This window comes from Miniopterus natalensis, chromosome 4 (genome assembly GCF_054644295.1).
Source record: "Miniopterus natalensis isolate mMinNat1 chromosome 4, mMinNat1.hap1, whole genome shotgun sequence".
Taxonomy (NCBI): domain Eukaryota; kingdom Metazoa; phylum Chordata; class Mammalia; order Chiroptera; family Miniopteridae; genus Miniopterus; species Miniopterus natalensis.
The window spans coordinates 71,641,962-71,662,309 of record NC_142084.1 but is presented as its reverse complement, the minus strand read 5'-3'; the positions used below and the strand labels follow the sequence as shown (position 1 = coordinate 71,662,309).

General features: G+C 50.5%; 1 protein-coding gene across 1 annotated transcript; it reads right to left on the bottom strand.

Moving 5' to 3' along the window:
- Positions 1–8,105: 8,105 nt before the first annotated feature.
- SLC5A5 (solute carrier family 5 member 5) lies at positions 8,106–19,742 on the bottom strand. The gene is made up of 15 exons (XM_016210805.2): positions 19,386–19,742; positions 18,530–18,595; positions 18,174–18,225; positions 17,911–17,978; positions 16,376–16,530; positions 15,792–15,932; positions 15,586–15,715; positions 14,627–14,715; positions 13,783–13,895; positions 13,639–13,709; positions 13,136–13,222; positions 12,872–13,065; positions 10,496–10,614; positions 9,713–9,828; positions 8,106–8,294 (listed from the first exon to the last, which is right to left on the bottom strand). Exons 1-15 carry the CDS (start codon positions 19,740–19,742, stop codon positions 8,106–8,108), a joined length of 1,947 nt encoding a protein of 648 aa, XP_016066291.2.
- Between the last annotated feature and the right edge of the window lie 606 nt (positions 19,743–20,348).

Here is a 20,348-nt window from a genome sequence, read left to right as displayed (position 1 = left end):
TGTTAATTCTCACCAGAGGATTTTTTTTCCCTTTGATTTTCAGAGAGTGTGGAAGGGGGGGCGGGGGAGGAAGAAGAGAGAGAGAGAAACATTGATGTGAGACACATCCATTGGTTGCCTCCCACACGTGCCCCTACAAGGGGTGGAAATCGAAACTGAAACCCAGGTAAGTGCCCTTTATGGGAATAGAACCCAAGACCTTTTGGTGAACAGGCTGATGCTCTAACCACTGAGAAACACTGGCCAGGGCAACCCACACCTATTTTCATGGACAAGGAACTGAAGTAAAAGTGACAGAGCTGCCCAGAAAGTCAGAATTCAAACTCTGCCAGGCTCTAAGTCCAGAGTCCTCGTCATCTCCTTGGGTATGGGGACAAGGAGGGGAGAGGGGAGAAGGAGCAAGGTATTGGAGCTGACTTCACGTTACCAGATTGATTTTGTTCTGAGGGCAATAGGGAGCTATGGAGGGTGTGTGAGCTGGGGAGGGAGCCTGGGTGTTAGATTCCTTGGAAGTGGGGGGGCAAGGTAGAGGCCAGAGCATTGAAAGGGGAGGCAGAGGGCCTGATTCGGTCTGAATGAACAGGATCTGGGGGCCAACGGGTGCTGGGAGCGGACAAGAGGGAGCCTTGTCCAGGTGTTTGGCTTCATTCACACCTCCGCATTCCCTAATACCTTTTTTTCAAATACGTTTTTAGAGAAAGAGTAAGGAAAAGGGATAGAGAGATAGAAACATCAATGATGAGAGGGAATCATTGATCAGCAGCTTCCTGCATGCCCCCGACTAGAGATCAAGCCCAAAACCTGGGCATGTGCCCTGACTGGGAATCGAACCAGGAAACTCTTGGTTCATGGGTCAATGCTCAACCACTGAACCACACCGGCTGGGCTCCCTAACACCTTTGAGTCCACAACCCCACAACAGCATTTATATCTCTCACGATTGTGTTGATGTTTTGTTTTTTTGTTTTTTTAAATCCTCACTCAAGGATATGTTTCCATTGATTTTAGAGAGAGGAAGGGAGAGGGAGAGAGAGGAATAGCGATGTGAGAAACATTAATCAGTTGTCCCCCCGCTCCACACAACCCGAGAGGGGATCAAACCCAAAATCTGACTATGTGCCCTGATCAAACCCATGAACTTTTGCTGTACAGGACAATGATCCAACCAACTGAGACACACCGACCAAAGCTGTGTTGATGTTTTTCTTGATTTCATAATACATGGAAACTGTAGGGGGCTGCAGATTTTCATAACAAGTCTTCCAGGACAATCTGGCTCTTTAAACTTTTAATGTTGTGTGATTAAAAAGTAACAAGAAAAGCTACATTTAAAAAATTTAAAGATAAATAAGATTTATAGTTACTACACTGGAAACATTTCTATGATTTACTCTTTTTTTCCACTCATCAATTTATTAAAAATTAAAAAGATAAATAGTGTGGGTTTAAAGAAACAGTGTATGAAAAAAGAATGCATTAAAGTTATAGGTATAAATCGGTTCACTCTTCCTGGAGGCAAATCTGATATCAACCCTCATGAGTAGATACTCTATTGTCCCCACTTTAAAGCCACAGCATAAAAATTACAGCACAGGGAGGTTAAGCAACATACTGAAAGTATCACAGTTAGTACTTTGCAAAGTTTACATTCAAACTCATCCTTGAAGTCTTAGCTCTTAACCACCAAGCTAATGTTGGGCCATGAAATCAGTTTAGTGGAGTGTGATCAGGATGGGCTAGGGCGTGTCATATACGGTGTGAGTGTCACATTGTGGAACTTCAGTTTCTATGTTCTGGGTCAAGAAATGAAATATATTTCTTCTTGTCAAGATCATTGCACTAGTACAGGCAGCTCAATTCTGTCGAAAGCCTCTGCTAGGACTCTTTCCCCCAGATCTCCCCTTGACAGAGCTTCATGTCATCTATGATTTTCTCTTGATGAAAAAATTAAGTTTCAGAGCAATATGAATAATCATTTTTAAAAAAGAAAATAAGATCTTTCCCTCTCTAGATCTTTTCTCGTATTTCAACGCAGGGGCTCTGCATTGCCGTGGGCAACCGTGGGTCTGACCTACTCCTTGCATGACCCATTGCCAGGTCAAGGTTCGGAGCAAGTGATGTGGATGATGCAGAGAGGTGCAGTGACTGGCTGCAGGATGCACAGCTTTTCATTGGGATTCTATACTGGTGGATGGGGTGGTGTTAGGTGAGCTGCCTCCTGAGGAGCTGCTGGTTTAGGGTAAATCCCAGCTCCAGTCTGAGACCTGGCTGCAAGGAGGACAGGATGTAAGTTACATCTTCCCTTCTTGCACTGCAATGCCTCTAGAGCCAGCAGAGCCTAAAGCTGACAAAAGTTGTTAACCTGGGGAGGAGGCAGTTGGGGCGTACCAATGGAAACTTCCTTGCTTCCTGCCAACTCCTGTGTTCTGCTCAATCTGGCTCCTGGCAACTGTCCTGCAGTATCAGAAGGAACAAGAATTTGTGGGCCCTGGAGGGTAATTCAGTTGGTTAGATCATCATCCCAATACACCAAGGTTGTGGTTGATCCCCAGTCAGCACATGCAAGAATCAACCAATGAATGCATTTTTTCTCTCCCTCCCCCTAAAATCAATAAATTTTTAAAAATTAAAAGAAAAAAAAGTGTGACCTCTGTCTTGGCTTTAGTTGCAGATACCAAGGTCAGCAGGGGAGACTGGACAAGACCATGGCTCTGGGGTGTGAGGGGAGCTGTGTGGCTGGCCCCTTCCCCCCTTTAGGAGAATGAGTCAACAAGACTGGGGGTTGGGGTGTAGAGGACCAGTGGAAAAAGAAGGTGAGGAGGCTGCCCAAGGTGCAGTAGTGGGTGAGCAGTCTCCTGGAGGGGGGCGGGCTGGGGAGCTGCTGAGTTGAAGTCACCTGGTTGAGCTCCTGCAGAAGTTCTGAGCAGACTCTCCCCCATGCCCTGCGGGAATCAGCTCAGCTGCAGGGTATGGACGTGCCAGGGAAGGGTCAGGAGCCTGGGCACATGCAAAAATGCTAAATAAAATATCAACAAATTGAACTCAGCTGTGTTTTAAAGGATAACATACCAGGGGCATGCAGGGTTTTATTTCCAGGAAGGCAGGGAAAGCTTAGCATCAGAAGGCCTCCTTTACTCAATGAAGAGATAAAAGGAGAAAAAGTACCAAATGATTATCTCACTATGCTAGAAAACATCAAATAACATTCAGCAACCACTCCTGATTTTTAAGTTCTTAGTAAATGGGGAATAGAAAGAAATTAGTCTGATCAAAGATTGGATTAAAAAGAAACCATCTGGCCCTAGCTGGTTTGGTTCAGTAGTTAGAGAGTCAGCACGGAAACTGAAGGATCTCAGGTTTGATTCCTGTTAAGGGCACGTACCTCGATTGCAGGCTCCATCCCTGGCCCTGGTCAGGGCACATGTGGGAGGCAACCAATCGATGTGTCTTTCTCACATCCACGTTTCTTTTTCTCTCTCCCTCCCACTCTCTCTGAAAACAATGGAAAAAATACCCTCGGGTGAGGATTTTTAAAAAAAGAAAGAAAAAAGTAACCATCTGCATTATGTTGGATATTGAAACAGAAGATAATATATTCCAGGATGAGTCAGGGGTGCCCACAATCATAGCTAATATTCAATGCTTAATATTCAAGTGCTGGCCAATGCAATAAAATAAGAAAAAGAATTGAGACCAGATGATACTATGATCAATAGAAAATCAAAAGGCAAACACAAACAAAATGGCTATAACTGACTTAGAGATTGAAGGCAAGCCCAATATAGGTGTAACACAGGGGATTTTTAAGGCAATAAAACTATTCTTTATGATAGTATAATGGTGGACATTATGCATATGTCAAAACCTATAGAATGTACAACACAGAGTGAATTCTAATGTAAATTGTGGACTTCAGTTAATAATAATGTATCAATATTTACTCATCAATTGTTACAAATGTATCACAGGAATGAATGATGTTAATAATAGGAGAAACTGGGACGGGGGAAGAAGGGGGTCTGTGGAAGCTCTCTGAACTTCCTGCTCACTCTTTCTGTAACCCTAAAACTGCTCTAAAAATGTATATTAATTAAAAATAAACCAAAATAGCCTAGCCAGTGTAGCTCAGCTGTTGGGCATTGACCTATGATCCAGGAGATCGAGGTTCGATTCCCAGTCAGGCCACATGCCTGGGTTGCAGGCTCGATCCCCAGTAGAGGGCATGCAGGAGGTAGCTGATCAATGACTCTCTCATTATTGATGTTTCTGTCTCTCTCTCTCCCTCTCCTTTCCTCTCTCTGAAATCAATAAAGACATATTAGAAAACAAAACAAAACAAATTACAAAAAGTGCTTGTTACCAAGTTGCTGCTCAATAAACATCAATACTTTTATATGAGTAAGCCACTTGGCACATAGTATATGATCAAGAAATGTCAACCATTTCATAATATTCTTCTGATTATAAAAATGAATCACTTTAAAAATTAAATAATACTATGGAAAAGGAAATCCTACATATATTATCCACTTTTTTTGTGCATAGAATAATGGTGCTCATCTGGGGATGATTCAAACACACCTCCCTCAAACACACACACACTGGCCATTGATACTGGAGACATTTCAGGTTATCATAACTGGGGAAGTGGAGAGTGCTATGCATCTAGTGGGTGGAGGCCAGGGATGCTGCTCAACACCCTACAATCCCATAGGATAGCCCCCACAATAGAGTATTATTCAGCCCAAAATGCCAACAGTGCCAAGGCTGAGAAATTCTGGCATTAACCTGACTTTAGGTATTGCTGAGCAACTTGCTTTTGCATCTTGTCCCTTGGAATCTTCTGCACACACACACCCCCCCCAATGATTTTTTTTAATCACCAGCCTAATTTGCTGTCCTCTAAAAGCACTATGCCTTATATCCCAGGCTCTCGAGATGGAGAGCCTATGGATTTCTTTTCTTTCTTTTTTCTTTTCTTTTCTTTTCTTTTCTTTTCTTTTCTTTTCTTTTCTTTTCTTTTCTTTTCTTTTCTTTTCTTTTCTTTTCTTTCTTTTCTTTTCTTTTCTTTTCTTTTCTTTTCTTTTCTCTTTCCTTTCCTTTTTCCTTTCCTTTCCTTTTTCCTTTCCTTTTCTTTTTCCTTTCCTTTCCCCTTTCCTTTCCTTTCCTTTCCTTTCCTTTCCTTTCCTTTCCTTTCCTTTCCTTTCCTTTCCTTTCCTTTCCTTTCCTTTCCTTTCCTTTCCTTTCCTTTCCTTTTTCTTTTTTTCCCTCCAGCCCTGTTTTTCTGACCTCCAATGTGTTCCCCTGTACACACCAGTCCATTTCCTTGGGCCAGGTTCAGGCAGCATCATTCAAAGGCTCAGAGTCCCTGGTCTTAGACGATGCTGAGAGGTCTTACTATAAAGCTATGGGAGTCAAGGCAGGGTAGTACTTGTATAGGCATAGACCAGTGGTTCTTATCCAGGGGAAGTTTTGCCCCCAGAGGACATTGGGCAATGTCTGGAGACATTTTTGGTTGTCACACTGCGGGAGGGTGCTACTGGCATCTAGTGAGTTGAGGTCTAAAATCAAGAATGTCTGCTTCTTTTTTATAATTTTTTATTTCTACCAACATAGTATTAGAAGTTCCAGACAAAGTAATTAGGAATAAAAAAGAACTTAAAGATATCCAAATTGGACATGTATGTATATATGCATAGCTCATGGTGAAGGCCTAGGGGAGCAGGGACTGAGTGGAGGGGATAAGGGGAGGATGGGGGACATCTGTAACAGTATTAACAATAAAAAATAAAATTAATTCATTCATTAAATTTTTAAAACTATATCCAAATTGGATAGCCAGAGTCAGACCAAGCAGGACAGCAGCGATTTCATCACGCTACTCAGAACTGTGTGCAATTAAAAACTTATGAATTGTTGCCCTTGCTGGTGTGGCTCAGTTGGTTGGGCATCGCCACGTGCATCGAAAGGTTGCTGGTTCAATTCTGGGTCAGGGCTCATGCCTGGGTTGCAGGCTCAGTCCCTGGGAGGGGTGGTGCAGGAGGCAGCCAATCGACATTATGCTCTCACATCAATGTTTTTCTCTTTCCCTCTTCCTTCCTCTCTCTCTAAAAATCAATAAAAATATTTTTTAAAAACCTTATAAGTTGTTTATTTCTGGAATTTTCCATGTAATGTTTTCAGGTCTCAGTTGACCGTGGGTAACTGAAACCTTGGAAAGTGAAACTGTGGATGAGGGGGGACTACTGTATTAGTTTGCTATCACTGTCATAGCTTAAAACCAATAAAAATTTATTCTCTCACAGTTCTGGAGGCCAAAAGTTCAGAATCAAGGGGTTGGCAGTGCAGTGCTCCCTCTGAAGGTTGTGGGGAGGATTCTTCCTTGCCTCTTTCGTTTCTGGTGGCCCAGGCATTTCAAAGCTTGTGGCAGCATCACTTCAATCTCTGACTCCATGTCCACATGACTTTCTCCCTATGTGTTTATGTCTCTGGGTCTCTCCTCTTCTTATAAGGACACAGTCATTGAATTCAGGGCCCATCCTAATCCAGTATGACCTTATCTTAATTTAACTAAGTATACCTGCCAAGACCTTATTTTTAAATAAACTCACATTCTGAGGTTGCAGGTGGACATGAATTTTTGGGGGAGGACTCTATTGAACCTGGCAGCCCCGACTGCCAGGTGAGCAGGGAAGCCATGGCAGGTGAGGGCAGAGGCAAGTGCAGCCAGCTTTCATGGTCACAGAGACCCCGGGGGTGGTGCAGGGACATCGCAGAGGCTATCCAGGTGCAAAGGGCAGCAAGGAGGGAGTGCTTCAAGAAAGTCATGAGGGGAGACAAGTTGTGTGCCTGGGAGGGCTGTACAATGCACCCTGATGTGGGAGTGGTCACCTCTCTCTGGTGATTTAAATACTCAGGTTTATTCATTTGTAGGCTTGAGCAAGAGACACAGAGATTTGTACTCAGATCTGAACTCAGATTTGACTGCGAGATCTGAGGCCAGAATAATTTCTCAGAGAACCCAGGATATCAAGCCTCAGAGTCCATTTATTTGATGTGTGTGGATGAAGTCTCCAGCCAAGGGTCAGGGGCGTGCACTCGCCCAGTCGACCGGGCCCTGTACACCAGGGATGTGTCCTCAGTGGAGCCCCAGCGCCATGCGGCACCCAGGCCCGTCCCTGCCCAACCAGACTCAGGCAACCTGACTGAACTTCAGTTTCTTCCTCTGCAAAGCGAGTTCACAGTCCTTAATGAATGAGCTGGGGCAAGTGTCCGGATGCAGGAGGAAAGCTGAAAAGCAATTTCTCCTTCCTCCTCCCATCATGCTCTCAGGGTCAGAGGCCAGGTGCCGTCCGACCCTTCAAAGGAAGGGGGCGGAAGACAAGCCGGTGTCCAATTCTCAGCGCATCTCTGCTTTGTCCTGTGACCTTGGCCATATCCCTGCCCCTCTCCAGTTCTCAGTTTCCTCACCCGTGAAATGAGGTGCAGGGGGCTGGGCCTGAGAACCTCCAAAATCCTTGCTAAGGTTCAGACACCTTGCAGAAAGAGTTGGGGTCTTTCTCGGACTCTCAGACCCTCATGTTGAACCTGGAGGTTTCCCATGTTGCCCAGAGGGGACTCCAACTTTTTTTTTTTAATATATCTTTATTGATTTCAGAGAGAGGAAGGGAGAGGGGGGGAGAGAGAGAGAAACATCATTGATGAGTCATTGATCGGCTGCCTCCTGCACGACCCCCACTGGGGATCGAGCCTGCAACCCGGGCATGTGCCCTGACCGGGAATCGAACCGCGATCTCCTGGATCCTAGGTCGATGCTCAACCACTGAGCCACGTGGGACGGGCTCCAACATCTTTTTTTCGTAGGTATGGACAAATCTGACCTCATTTTGAGGTGCTGGCGGGGATACAGCGTCTAAGACTAGCGGCTGTGTGGAAGCAGGAGGCTGGCCAAAATGACTTTCCAGAGATGGGGCTTGCCTCTTCCCACAGGGTGGGGACCTGCAGTCCTGAGCTCATTTGCATATGAAACCATCCAACCAATCAGCGTCCGAGGCCATTGTCCCCTGGTCTGGGACTGGCCCACCCTGAGGTTCCATTCCTGGTGGTCAGTCCTGGGCGGGCTCAGAGAGGTCTGTCTCCCGCAGGCCGCGGCCACCCTCGCGCCCACTGCGAGGGTTCCAGGAGCCAGAGCTGGCTCCCTTCACCTCCTTCTGCCCCAGGAAGAGCAGCTGGTCCTCGTTGGTGGGCAGGAAGTCAGGAGGCCTCTTAGCCCTGGGAGACAGTTCCTCAGCCCCCTGTGGGGAGGAGAGAAGAAAGACCTCTTCAGAGACCCCTTTTTCTGTGTCTGCTCATCTCCCAGATGGGAACACTGAGGGCCTAGGAGGGTGGCATCCGGGCAGGGTTGCACAATGTCCTCTTGCCCAGTGCATTAGCCAGTCCCCCAAATCTCCATCCACTTCTCTTCCCCATGCCCATGTCACCTATAGTCCTGGCCATCAACGCTTGCATGCCTGCCTGCCTCCATTCTCTCCCTGACTCTCTCCGTTCCCCTTCAAGAAAATAAATATTTCCCCACAGCAGCCCAAGGGAGCTTTAAAACATTTCAGCCAAATCTGTTTCCTCCCCAGTCTCCCCCTTTGTCAACCCTGTTCCAGCTTCAGGGCCTTTACGCCTGCTGTGCCCTCCACTGAGACTGCCCGTCCTCAGCTGGCTCCTTCTCTCCTCGTTCCAAGGCTCTATCAATGTCCCTTCTTCCAGGAGGCCGCCCTCATTGCAGTATTCTGTTTTGCTGTCTTCCTCACACTTACCCCTGCCAAAGAACCTACTGTTTAGTTTTTATCTGCTCCTGCTAGACAGTGGGCTTGGACACCAGAGCAGAGCAGGGCGAAGTACACAGCAAGTGCTTAATGAGTGAGGAAATGAAATGGAGTGCAAAGCAGGGGCAGGCCTGAATCAGGCCCCTCAGGGACAACATTTCCCAAACTCAAGGCATTCAGAGCAACCATGAGGCTTTGAGCAAAGTCTGTCTAACCTGTCCATTTCTTCTATAAGATTATCTCTATGCTGACTCACTTTTTTTGTGTGTGTGTTTTTTTTTGTTAACCTTCACCCAAGGATATTTTTTCCATTGATATTTTTTTAGAGAGAGGGGGAGGAGGAGGGGAGAGAGAGAGGAAGAGAGAGAGAGAGAAACATCGATGTGACAGAGACACATTGATTGGCTGTCTTGCACACGCGCCCCGACTGGGCCGGGGGATCAACTGACCTACGAGGTGCGTGCTCTCGACTAAGAATCAAAACCCAGATCCTTCCATCCATGGGCTGATGCTATAACCACTGAGCCACTGAGCCAAAAGGGCCAGGGCTGACTCACTTTTGAATGAAGCAATTTTATTATCAGAAGAGACTTTATATCAATACCCTAAAGGCAAACCAGTTTCACCTGCCATAGATTGGAAGTAAGTGTAAAAACAGATACAATGAAAATTATGAACTTCTGCTTAGTCTTTGTTAAAGGGGGTAATAAAAAATGTTGAAGATACATCAGCTCCAACTGAGTCTTTCCACTGGTGGTAACAAGAAGTTGATAAAGACAGTGACTGATTGTCATACCATTCCCTTGAATTACAGCCATGCCCAGAGCACCCCAAGCTACTTCACAGCTACTTTACTGTCCCTTCCCTCACTCTGGGATCCCAGCCCTGAGACTGACCTTCACCAAGCTGTCATCCTGAGTGGCCACTTCTTCCTTGGGAGCCACCAATGCTGTCTGCAATGTGAGGTCCCACCACAGCAGACCAGGACCCAGGGCACTGCGCTTGGTTGGGCCTGGGGTGTCAGAGAGAATTGGGGTCATTTAGTCATGGGTGGTGGAAACTGGAGACTGGGAAGGGAAGGGAAAGCTCAGATGGGTTCCAATCCCAGATCTGACAGTGACCCATTGAGGGACCTTGGCAAGCCTCTGCCCCTCTCTGGGCTTCAGTTTTCTCATCTATACATCGGTGGATGGTCGGGAGGGTCCAGTGTGTGGTTCTGTTCACGGAACAGAGACAGACTCAATAAAGGCCTGGTAAATGTAAAGCCTACACTCAGAAAGTGGGAACAGGTACTGTTGTCACTTTTGATTTCTCTTGATCTCTTTTCACTTCTTTGTGGGGTCCAGAGTTCCCCCTGGGGTGCAGAGTGAACAAGGCCCTGATGAGAAGGTATTTCAGCACCATAGACAGCATCTCGTGGCCCCACCCCACAATTCCCAGCAAAGATCTAATCTTTGGGGCTGCGGGTGTGTCTCAGTTTCTGCCTTTGCTAAATAGGGCAAGGCCTGCAAGGTGCAGGGTGGTCCCGAAGGTGATGCAGCATCAAGGGTGCAGATGTGTCCAGTATATAGAGGCTGTTTGGCCAATGGGAGCATCCTTCCTCTTCTTCCTGCCCAGTGGGTCCTGGAGGCAGAGGAATGAACAGGGTGACCTCTGAAGAAGCCACAAGCCCTGCTTACCTGTCAGGTAGCTGATGAGGGCTCCGCACAGCATGGTGCTCAGTGTGCCCAGGGCACCATAATAAAGATAGGAAATGGCGTAGAAGCTGTCAGCCAAGGTGGGTCGGCCAGGGTCCATTCTGGGGGTGGGAGAGGTGAGCATGAGTCTAGAAGCCACTCTCAGTCCATTCCCTTCCTTTCATCTTCACTGCATGGCCTAGCCCAGTCCTCTATTATTGGTCACCCAGATGTGTGCAGTAGCCAATACTCCTCTCCGGCCATCCTGCCCTACCCCCAGGCTTTCTTTACACATAACCAGAGGGAGTGTTACTAAAATGTAACTCAAATAACCTTAACCTCCTGCCTCTGCTCATTACCCTCTGTGGCTCACTACTATCCTAAGAATAAAATCAAATTAAAGTCTTAGAAAAAAACATAGGTGTGAATCTTTATGACTTTAGATTTGGCAATCATTACTTGGACATAACACCAAAGCACAAGCAACCCAAGAAAACAGGTACATTGAACTTCATCAAAATGAAAAATTCTTGTGCATCAAAGGACACTGTCAAGAGAATGAAAAGACAGCCCACAGAATGGGGATGGAAGGAGATGTTATTTTGGGCAGCAAGTGCACAATGCAGTACGCAGGTAAAGTGTTATTGAGTTGTACTCTTGAAACTTGTATGGTTTTATTAACCAATGTGACCCCAATAAATTCAATTTAAAAAACCTAACCCTAACACACACACACACAAAAAGACAACCCACAGAATGTGAGAAAATATTTGCAAATCATACATCTGATAAGGACCTGGTATTCAGAATATATAAAGATATAAAGAATATATAAATGATGACTCAACATTAAAAAGACTCAATTTAAAAATGAACAAAGGATTGAAATAGATATTTCTCCAAAGAAGAAATACATATGGCTAACAAGCACATGAAAAGATATTCAAAATCATTTGTCATTAGAGAAACACAAATCAAAGCCACAATGATGCCTGGCCGGCATGGCTCAGCGGTGGAGCATCTGCCTAGGATCCAGGAGATCGAGGTTCGATTCCCAGTCAGGGCTCATGCCCGGGTTTCGGGCTGGATCCCCAGTTGGGGCCCTGCAGGAGGCAGCCGATCAGTGACGACTCTCTCATCATTGATGTTTCAATTCTCTCTCTCCCTTTCCCTTCGTCTCTGTGAAATCAATAAAGATATATTTTTAAAAAAACAAATAAAAAAACCCCAAAAAACCACTATGATGCCCTGGCTAATGTGGCTCAGTTGGTTGAGCATCATGCCATGAACCAAAAGGTCACTGGTTCGGTTCCTGGTCAGGACACATGCCCAGGTTGCAGGCTCAGTCCCCAGTAGGAGGTGTGCAGCTGATCATCGATGTTTGTCTGTCTCTCTCCCTCTCCTTCTCCTTCCCTCTCTCTCTAAAATCAATAAAAACATATATTTTTTAAAAAACACAATGAGATACCACCTCACACCCACAGAATGTCTAGAATTTTTTTTTTTTTAAAAAGGAAAATGAAAAGTGTTGGCAAGGATGTGGAGAAATTGGAACTCTCATACATTGCTCGTGGGAATGTAGAGGACGGTCTGGTGATTCCTCAAAAAGTTAAACATAGAATCACCATATGATCCAGCGATTCCACCCCCAGGTATAGACCAAGAGAAATGAAACATATGTCCACACCAATTTGTACATAAATGTTCATAGCAACACTAGTCACAATCACCAAAAAGTAGAAACAACCAAAATATCCATCAACCGATGAATAGACAAACAAAACGTGGTCAATCCACACAAGGAAATGTTACTTATTTGTCAGCGCTATGTTGCGGATGAACCTGAAAAACATCAACCTGAGTGAGAGAAGTCAAACAGAGAAGGCCACACATAGTATGATCCCCTTAATGTGAAATGTCCAGAACAGGCAAATCCATAGTGACAGAAAGTGGATTAGTGGCCGCCAGGGGCTGGGGAGGGGGAAAAGGGAGTGACTGCTATGGGCACAGGGCTTCCTTTTGAAGTGATGAAACATTTCTTGAGTTAGATAGTGGTGATGGTAGTGTAACCACGCGAATATACTAAAACCCCTTTTAAACGACTAATTTTATGGTCTGCAAATTATATCACAATAAAAAAAAATCAGACCAAACTCCCCTGGCTGGACCTAATATATCCTTTCTTCCCTCTTTAAATTCACCCAATCTCACCACAGCCAGTACACTAATGTGAACCTGGCCTTGCATTTCCCCCCTCAATCCCGCAATGCCCTTCCCTTCCCCCTTCCCAAGCCCCGCTCCTCCTCCGCATTTGGAAACGCAGTTTAAGGGTCCCCTCCCCGCCACGCTCTCTCACGCCGAGCCCCCCACCCCGCTCACCCGGGAGCCCCACTGGAGGCGTTGGCGAGCAGGAGGGGCCCTAGGAGGCCAGAGGCGTTGGCCGAGGGCCCCGCGCAGGCGGCAGCAGAGGACGGCAGGGCCCCCATGGACTTCGCGCTGGGCGGGTACAGGGTGGCGCCCACGGCCACCCACAGCGAGAGCAGGAAGCCGGCCAGCAGCCCGGAGAGCACGCCCTGGGAGCGCGGGGGGTGAGCGCGCGCGGAGCCCGGCCCCGCGTCCAGCGCCCCCCGCCCCCCCACTCACGGGTGTGTTGCAGGCGGGGAGGAATATTCCCAGAGTGAAGGCTCCGAGGAGGGGCCCGCTGAGGACGCCCATGACAGTGAAGGAGCCCTGGGGGAGAGGGTGGGGTGTGACGGGGGGCGGAGCCACCCCATCTCTCGGGGCTTCAGTTTACCCCCCGGAAAGCGAGACCTGAGGGGTCCCACTGCGGCCCCGGACTCCTCTGTGCCTCAGTTTCGCTAAAGGGGAGGGGACGCTCTGTTTCTGTCTCTCTCCCCTGGGTTGTAGGCAGAGATGCCCATTCTCTCTCTTAACGGACGCCGGGGGCCATCTCACATCCGTGAGTCTCCTCCCGCCCCCAGGCCGCCGCCCCCCACCTCCCTTCACACAGCCCAGGTGGCTGCAGGAAAATCCACGCGCCGGTGCCGGCGGGCCCTAGAGGGCGTATGACCCTCTCCACCCTCGGCGCAAGGCAGGAGGTGCCCCAGCTCTCGGGGAGATGGAGCAGGGTTGGGGAGAGCGCTCACCTGGAGGACGCCGCTTTCCAGCAGGGAAGACAGAGCTGCCACCGTGATACAGGCCAAGCCATATATGAGTGCTGTAGTGATGGGGATGGCACTGTCAGCGAGGAGAGGATGCCCTGGCCCCTCGCCCAGAGCCCCCTAACTCACAGAGCCCCTTGGAGATGATTACGAGTCTCCGGGGCGCCAGGCTGGGCAGCCGTGGTTTGATGAGGTCCTCCACGGTGACCGCAGCCATGGCGTTGATGCTAGTGGATGCGGTGCTGGGGGCAGAGGGAGAGGGGGAGCATGTGGTCAGGCCGCATCCAGAGACTGGCCACGCCATCTCTGGGGACCACTGACTGGGGATGTCCCTAGCTGCCCACACCAGCTGACCTGCCAGGACCCCACCTAGCCCAAGGACAGAGGAATGGGTGATAGACTCCCCCAAGATTTGAGGAGATGTCCACCCCCACCCTCACTCAAGACTTGAGACTTCTCCACAAGGGAACAGGGACACCTACAACCAGGCACGCAAATGACACAAGTTCTTGTTACAGAGCAATAATGGGGCACGGAGAACTGCCACATGGGACCCTGGTCACCCTGTGGCCAAAAGTCATGGAAGATTTAAAACTACCAGAATGTGAGGCCCATAAGGGCAGGAGTGGGGGGACCACTTGGTCACAGCTGTGCCCCAGGATTTAAAACAGCAGGTGCAGAACATAGTAGGTGCTCAATAAACATTTGTTTGGGGAAGGACTGAGAGAAGGAAGAAAGAAAGGGGAGCCAGATGTGGCTGCCAGGTGCTAAGAAGGTGAATACCCCACAGTTGGGGCCCTTGTGCCCAGGGTGTGCCCTCTGCCAGAACCCACCTGAGCTGCCTGCTGGGAATCAAGCAGGAACTGTAAATGGTAGATACATCTAGAGCATTCTATCCCTAAGGGGGGTGGCTGGTAGGGACAAGGCTCTGAGGGGCTGGGACATGGCTGGGTGGGCAGGCAGGGCCACTCACCTGAGGGTACCACTGTAGGCACAGGCCAGAAAGAGCCCAGGGATTCCAGGCAGGTCCTTGAAGATGTCCAGCACTAGTAGGGGCATGTACTGGGGGGAGGTGGGGATCAGCCCCAGAAGGTAGGGCTTCTGTCTGTCCTTACCCTGCATGTCCCCAGCACCCAGTGCAGACTGGGCTCACACTGGGCACTTAGCGTGTGTTTGTTAATGGGCTGCATGCACCTGTGATGGTGCACAGAGCCCTGGGATCCCAGTGAAACAGGGTTCCGTGTCATCTCCACTTTACTGACGAGGCCAGTGAGGCTGAGAGGTGCAGCCCTGCCTGAGGTTGCAGTCAGGCAGTCGGGATTCTGACCCCAGGAGACAGCAGATGCAATAGCCTTGCAGCCTCTGCCCACTCTGAACCCCATGGCTAGAGCTCCAGCTGGGGTGTGATCTAGGTATTGATCCTGGCCCTGGCACTGCCCTTGACTTGCCTGTGGACCTTAGGCAGTTGCCTCCTACCCCCTCCAGCCTCTGTTTGCTCATCTGTAAAGTGGGCACCATGGCATCCTTGGCCTCATCACATGTTGAAGGGTTTGATGGGAAACTGCTTGTGAAGGGGAACAGCATGAGGTACAGAGTCGGTGTCTGGGACACAGGAGCTGGTCATTATTACTAACACCGTCACTGTGTGCTGGACCATGGTCCCATCTTCTCCTTGATACCTCTCAGGGAGTCTATGACTAAATCTGAATGTGCCCCTCTCCTGCTCGCATCCACCATGGCTCCTCATTGCCTCCCAGCTTCATCTTCCCCACTCCTCCCAGGCCCTCCTCTGAGCCAAGCTCTCTCCTGCCTCTGGATTTTGCACAGGCTGCTAGGAAAGCTTTTCTACCCTCATTCCCAGAGAGTCACCCATATAGAGGTTCAGAGTGGGGACGGGGTCAGGAGTAGCCTAGGAGCCTGGACCAGACTCACCTGGTCAGGGGCAGAAATACGCCCTGTGAGGAGGGGGTCACAGTCCATATAGAGCGTGAACATGACGATGCCGCAGCCAGCAGCACTGGACACAATCAGGAACAGGCCCAGCTGGTTGACGAGCAGGGCCCTGTGGGGAGGTGTGCCTCAGGCTGGGGATGGGGGGCAGCACATCCTAGATGCCCCCCTGACCCCCGGACACTCACAGCTTGGCCTGCTTCTCTGTGCGACAGGCCACATAGCGCTGCACCTGTGCTTGGTTCACTCCATACATTGAGAGCCACACCAACGTGCCTCCCACCGCCAAAGTCCAGAATGTGTAGCGACTCCGTGGGTCTGGGTCAAAGCTGGATGAAAGCAGGGCAATGGGGATGCCACATTGAATTCACACTCCCAAGGGTCCTAGATGGCCATTCCCCTTAAGAGCCTTAAGGAGACATGCGGATGGGTTTTGAAGTGTGAGCAGGAGTTTGCCAGATTGAAAATTCATTTATTTGTTTACTGAGTCATCTATGTATGTGTTCCAAAACCATTCTTTCTATGCCCAGCTGGGACCTCAGAGAGCCTTTAGTTCCCAGTGTAGCCTGGGGGGTGGGGTAGGGAGAGGTCTGGGCCAGACGGAAGAATAGGGGGCAGAAGAGTACAGAGAAGGGGAACCAGGGTACTATCTGTGGAGAGTCTGGGAGGGAATCAGGGAGGGCTTCCTGGAGTAGGAGGCATTGGCTGGCTTCTCTCAGGGCAGAGGGATGCCAGCTCCATCTTGCAATATCCCCCTCTACATTTCACTCACTCCATCAGGTTGATCCGGGACTGGTTCTGGGCCAGTTTGAACACCTGCCTGGGCCCGCCCACAAGCATGGTCCCACGAACCAGGACAACCCAGAAACCAGCCAGCATCACCACAACCTGGAACATGTCAGTCCAAATCACAGCCTTCATGCCGCCCTGCAGGATGTGACAGACAGGAAGAGAGGGGGTCAGACAGGGACCTGTCTGGGGCCTGCAGGACAGGACAGAGTGAGGCAAAGAGGGGTCAGATGGGAGACTGGCTGCAGCCAGTCTGGACTGGCCTCCAGTAGTAGCTGGGACCAATGCCCCTCTCTGCCTCAGTTTCCTTATCTATAAAGTAGGGTTAATAACAGTGCTCTCCTGCCCTGGCTGGTGTGGATCAATTAGTTGGAGCATTGTACACGGAAAGATGGCAGGTTCGATTCTCGGTCAGGGCACATACCCAGGTTGCTGGTTCAATTTCCAGTTGGGGCACAGTCAGGGCGTGTGCGGGAGGCAACGGGTTGATGTTTCTCTCTCTCTCCCTCCCCTCTTCCTCTCTCTAGAATCAGTTAAAAAAAAAACAAAAACCCACATACCACAGTACTCTCCTTATGGGGATGTAAGAATTAAATTACTTAATATGAGAAAAATATTTGGAATGGCACATTTAAGTGTTCAGTGAGTGAGTGAGTGATGGCTGCTACTACTACTATTATTATTATTACTACTACCATTATTATTAGCTGCTCTTTTTGCCCTTCCAGCCTCCATGCCTTTACATTCCCATGGCAGTCCCTGGATTTTCCTTTGGAGAAGCCCCTTCTCCCCCCACAAGCTGTACAGGTGAGGCCAATCCTGCTCCCAGCTCCAGGAATAGCCAATTAGAATATCCTAATCTAAAAAGGTGAAGGGATTAAGTAAAAAACAAACAAATAAACAAACTCATAGACACAGAAAATAGCATGGTGCCTACCAGAGGAGAATGGAGGTGGGGGGAGGTAGAAGAAGGTAAAGGGGAGATAAATGGTGATGGAAGGAGACAACTTGGGGTGGTGAACACACAATACAACATACAGATGACATATAGAATTGTACACCTGAAACCTATATAATTTTATTAACCAATGTCACCCCAATAAATTCAGTTAAAAAAAGAATATCCCAACCCCCCGAACTTCTGCTCATTCTGCACACAAGACCAGAGCTAGCCCAACAGAGCCCTCCTGGACTTCAGCCAGCCCACCCTGAAATAGGAGCTCACTTTCTGACCAAAGGGGTGGATGCGTGGAGCTGACGGGACCCTGGAGATAAGAGAAGCACACAAAGGACACTGTTGTAGCCCCTGGATCCAGCCAGGCCTGAAACTACCTTATCCCTGGAATCTAACCAATAAACCTTCCAAATATTCTTTCATTATAAAGATGAGGAAACAGGCCCAGTTGGGACTGGGTTTCTTCGGGAGGAAGGAAAGGTAAGGAGTATGGACAGCCAGCCCAGGGTCTCCCTGACCCAGTGGGCATGGAGCCCCCAAGTGGAGTGAGGGAGGTCACTCACCACAGTGGTGTAGAAGGTACAGATGGCTCCAGTGGACAGGAGTGATGCCCATATGTCCAGCCCAGACACTGTTTAAGGAGATCCCCCCATTAGGTCACCAAGTGGGGTGCAAACTTGGCCTCCAGTGTCTTGGGCTTTCCTCTCTCTAGAAGGAGTCTCCCCTCCCAAGTGTCTCCTGGGACAAACCCTGTCCCCTCCTCTGGTACAGCCTGTAAACCTTTGCCCCTTCCCAGAGACCCTCCCCTGATCTCCCAGAGCCAAACCTTGGTTGAGAATGAGCGCTGGGGCGTAGATCACGATGCCCGTGTATAGCACCTGCAGTGGGAGGGGAGGTAGGGTAGTGGTAGTGGTGACTGGGCAAGGAATGAATCTGGAGATGGGAGAAGGGGGGTGTTTGCGGTAGGGAGGAGGCAGGTGGGGCGGGCCATGCTGGTGAGGGCCGGGTCAGGTCCTGCTTAAGGAGGAAGTTGGCAGGCCAGACCTGTAGACCTGACCTCAGTGGGCAGGGCCGGGCAGGACTTTGCAGGGTGGGGACGGGTCGTGAAGGATGGGGAAGGGTTCTGGGTGGGGCAGATGAAGGCAAGACCCTTTGGAAGAGGGCAGAGCCCAGGCCACTCACTGTGGCCACCAGGTACTGCAGGGTCCCACAGAGCCGCACAGCGCGGCTGAAACGCAGCTCCAGGTACTGCAAGGAGGAGCAGAGGACTCATGGTCACCTGGACAGATCCTACCTAGGGGCTCCAGACCTCTGGGTTCTTTCATTTGCCCTCTTGGCTTCTGCCCTCCCTCTGGTGGCCAGCTTTGCTCTCTGCACTCTTGCCTGTGGGAGCCTCTGCCAAGCACACACACTCTGACAGTCTGCACACACCTGTGCACGTGCACCATCTCCAGGCCTATGCCCACGGTGTATGCCCAGGAGGACTGAGCCATCAAGTGTGTACACGTCCCCCCTCACTCGTGTCTGATTGGCCTTTGGCAAACAGTTATTAGTCATGCTTTTAATCACTTTATCCATGGCCTGAAGGAGGTCCTGTAGTTAGCCAGGTTGGACATTTGGGAAACCTGAGCTGAGGCCTGCCCCTTGCCGAAGGTAAAAGAGGGGAAATCAGGTTTCAAATCTCAAGCCCGAGGTCCCTCGAGCACTCAGGTGTCTGCATGCTGAGGCATGTCCAGGGCAAGTGTGTGCCTGTCTACAGGTGAGTGCAAACCTGGCCGAACCTGGCCCCACCCTCTTGGGGCTTCCACCAAAGAGAACCAGGACACAGGCTCCTCTTCCTCCTTCCTGCCCCTCCCGGGCTGCCTGGGGCTTCTTCCCAGAACCCTGCCCACCTGTATGCCTTGGGGAAGGGGGGGAGGCAGGAGAGCACCAAGACGCCGTTCTGTGTACCCCTGCACAGCAGTTCAAAGCCCCAGGGCTCCCCCACGCCTCCCTGCGTTCCCAGCCAGGCGGTGGGCTCTGGTTCTCTGCCTGGTACCTGGTAAGTGCTGGTGAGGCCCAGGCGGTAGAAGACTGGCAGGTAGAAGGCAGCGGTCAGTAGGGAGTTGAGCAGCTGGCCCAGGCACATCCAGAGAAACTTGAGGCCGTAGCGATAGGCCTCGGCCGGTACACCCAGCACCTGCACGGCCGACATGAAGCTGGCGGCCAGCGAGAGGCCAACCGGCAGGGCCGTGAGGCGCCGACCCCCGGTGAAGAAATCCTCAGCGCTGCGCTGCCCGCCCCGCGCCAGCCCCACCCACAGCCCGATGCCCGTGGACACGAGGAGCATGAGCGCGAAGACCCCATAGTCCCAGGCTCCGAACGTGGCCCGCGCCCCCGCCCCGACGGCGGCCATGAGGCGCAGGTGCGGGGCCAAGCGCGACCCCCCAACCCCGCGCCCGGGCTCGGGAGGTTGGCTGCGGCGGGAAGGCGGGGGCCGAGCAGAGGTCGGAGGATGCTCGGCCTCGGCAGCGAGGCGCACGCGGGTTCCCGTCGGTTCCCGGCGGCCCTCGCTGCGGCCGTCTGCCTCCCCGCCTCTCCTCTCCGTCTACGCAGTTGCCTCCGCTGTCAGTCTGTCCGTCCACCTCGCCTCCCTCTCCGTCTGGCTGCCCGGTGAAGCCGCGTGTCTGCCACCCAGGCTCTGCCCCTCTCCCTGGGAGTCGCTTTTAGGGCTGATGGCAGGAGGTCTCGGTGGGGCTTAAAGGGGCGGCCCAAGGCAGCGGGCTGCGGATTTATAGGGCTCCCTCCTGGGTCAGCAAAACTCCGCCCCCAGACCTGCCCGCACCCTTTCCTCCCAGGACAGGGTCGGTCACGTGAGTGTCTGCTGGGGGTTGGGGCTGGAGGCTTCGTGTAGCACTCACCCCAGATACCAGGGGCTGTTAATGTCTCCCGTTGACTGGTGGGGAAACTGAGGCTCAGAGATGGCATGTCACTCACCCCAGGCCACACAGCCGGGAGCAGT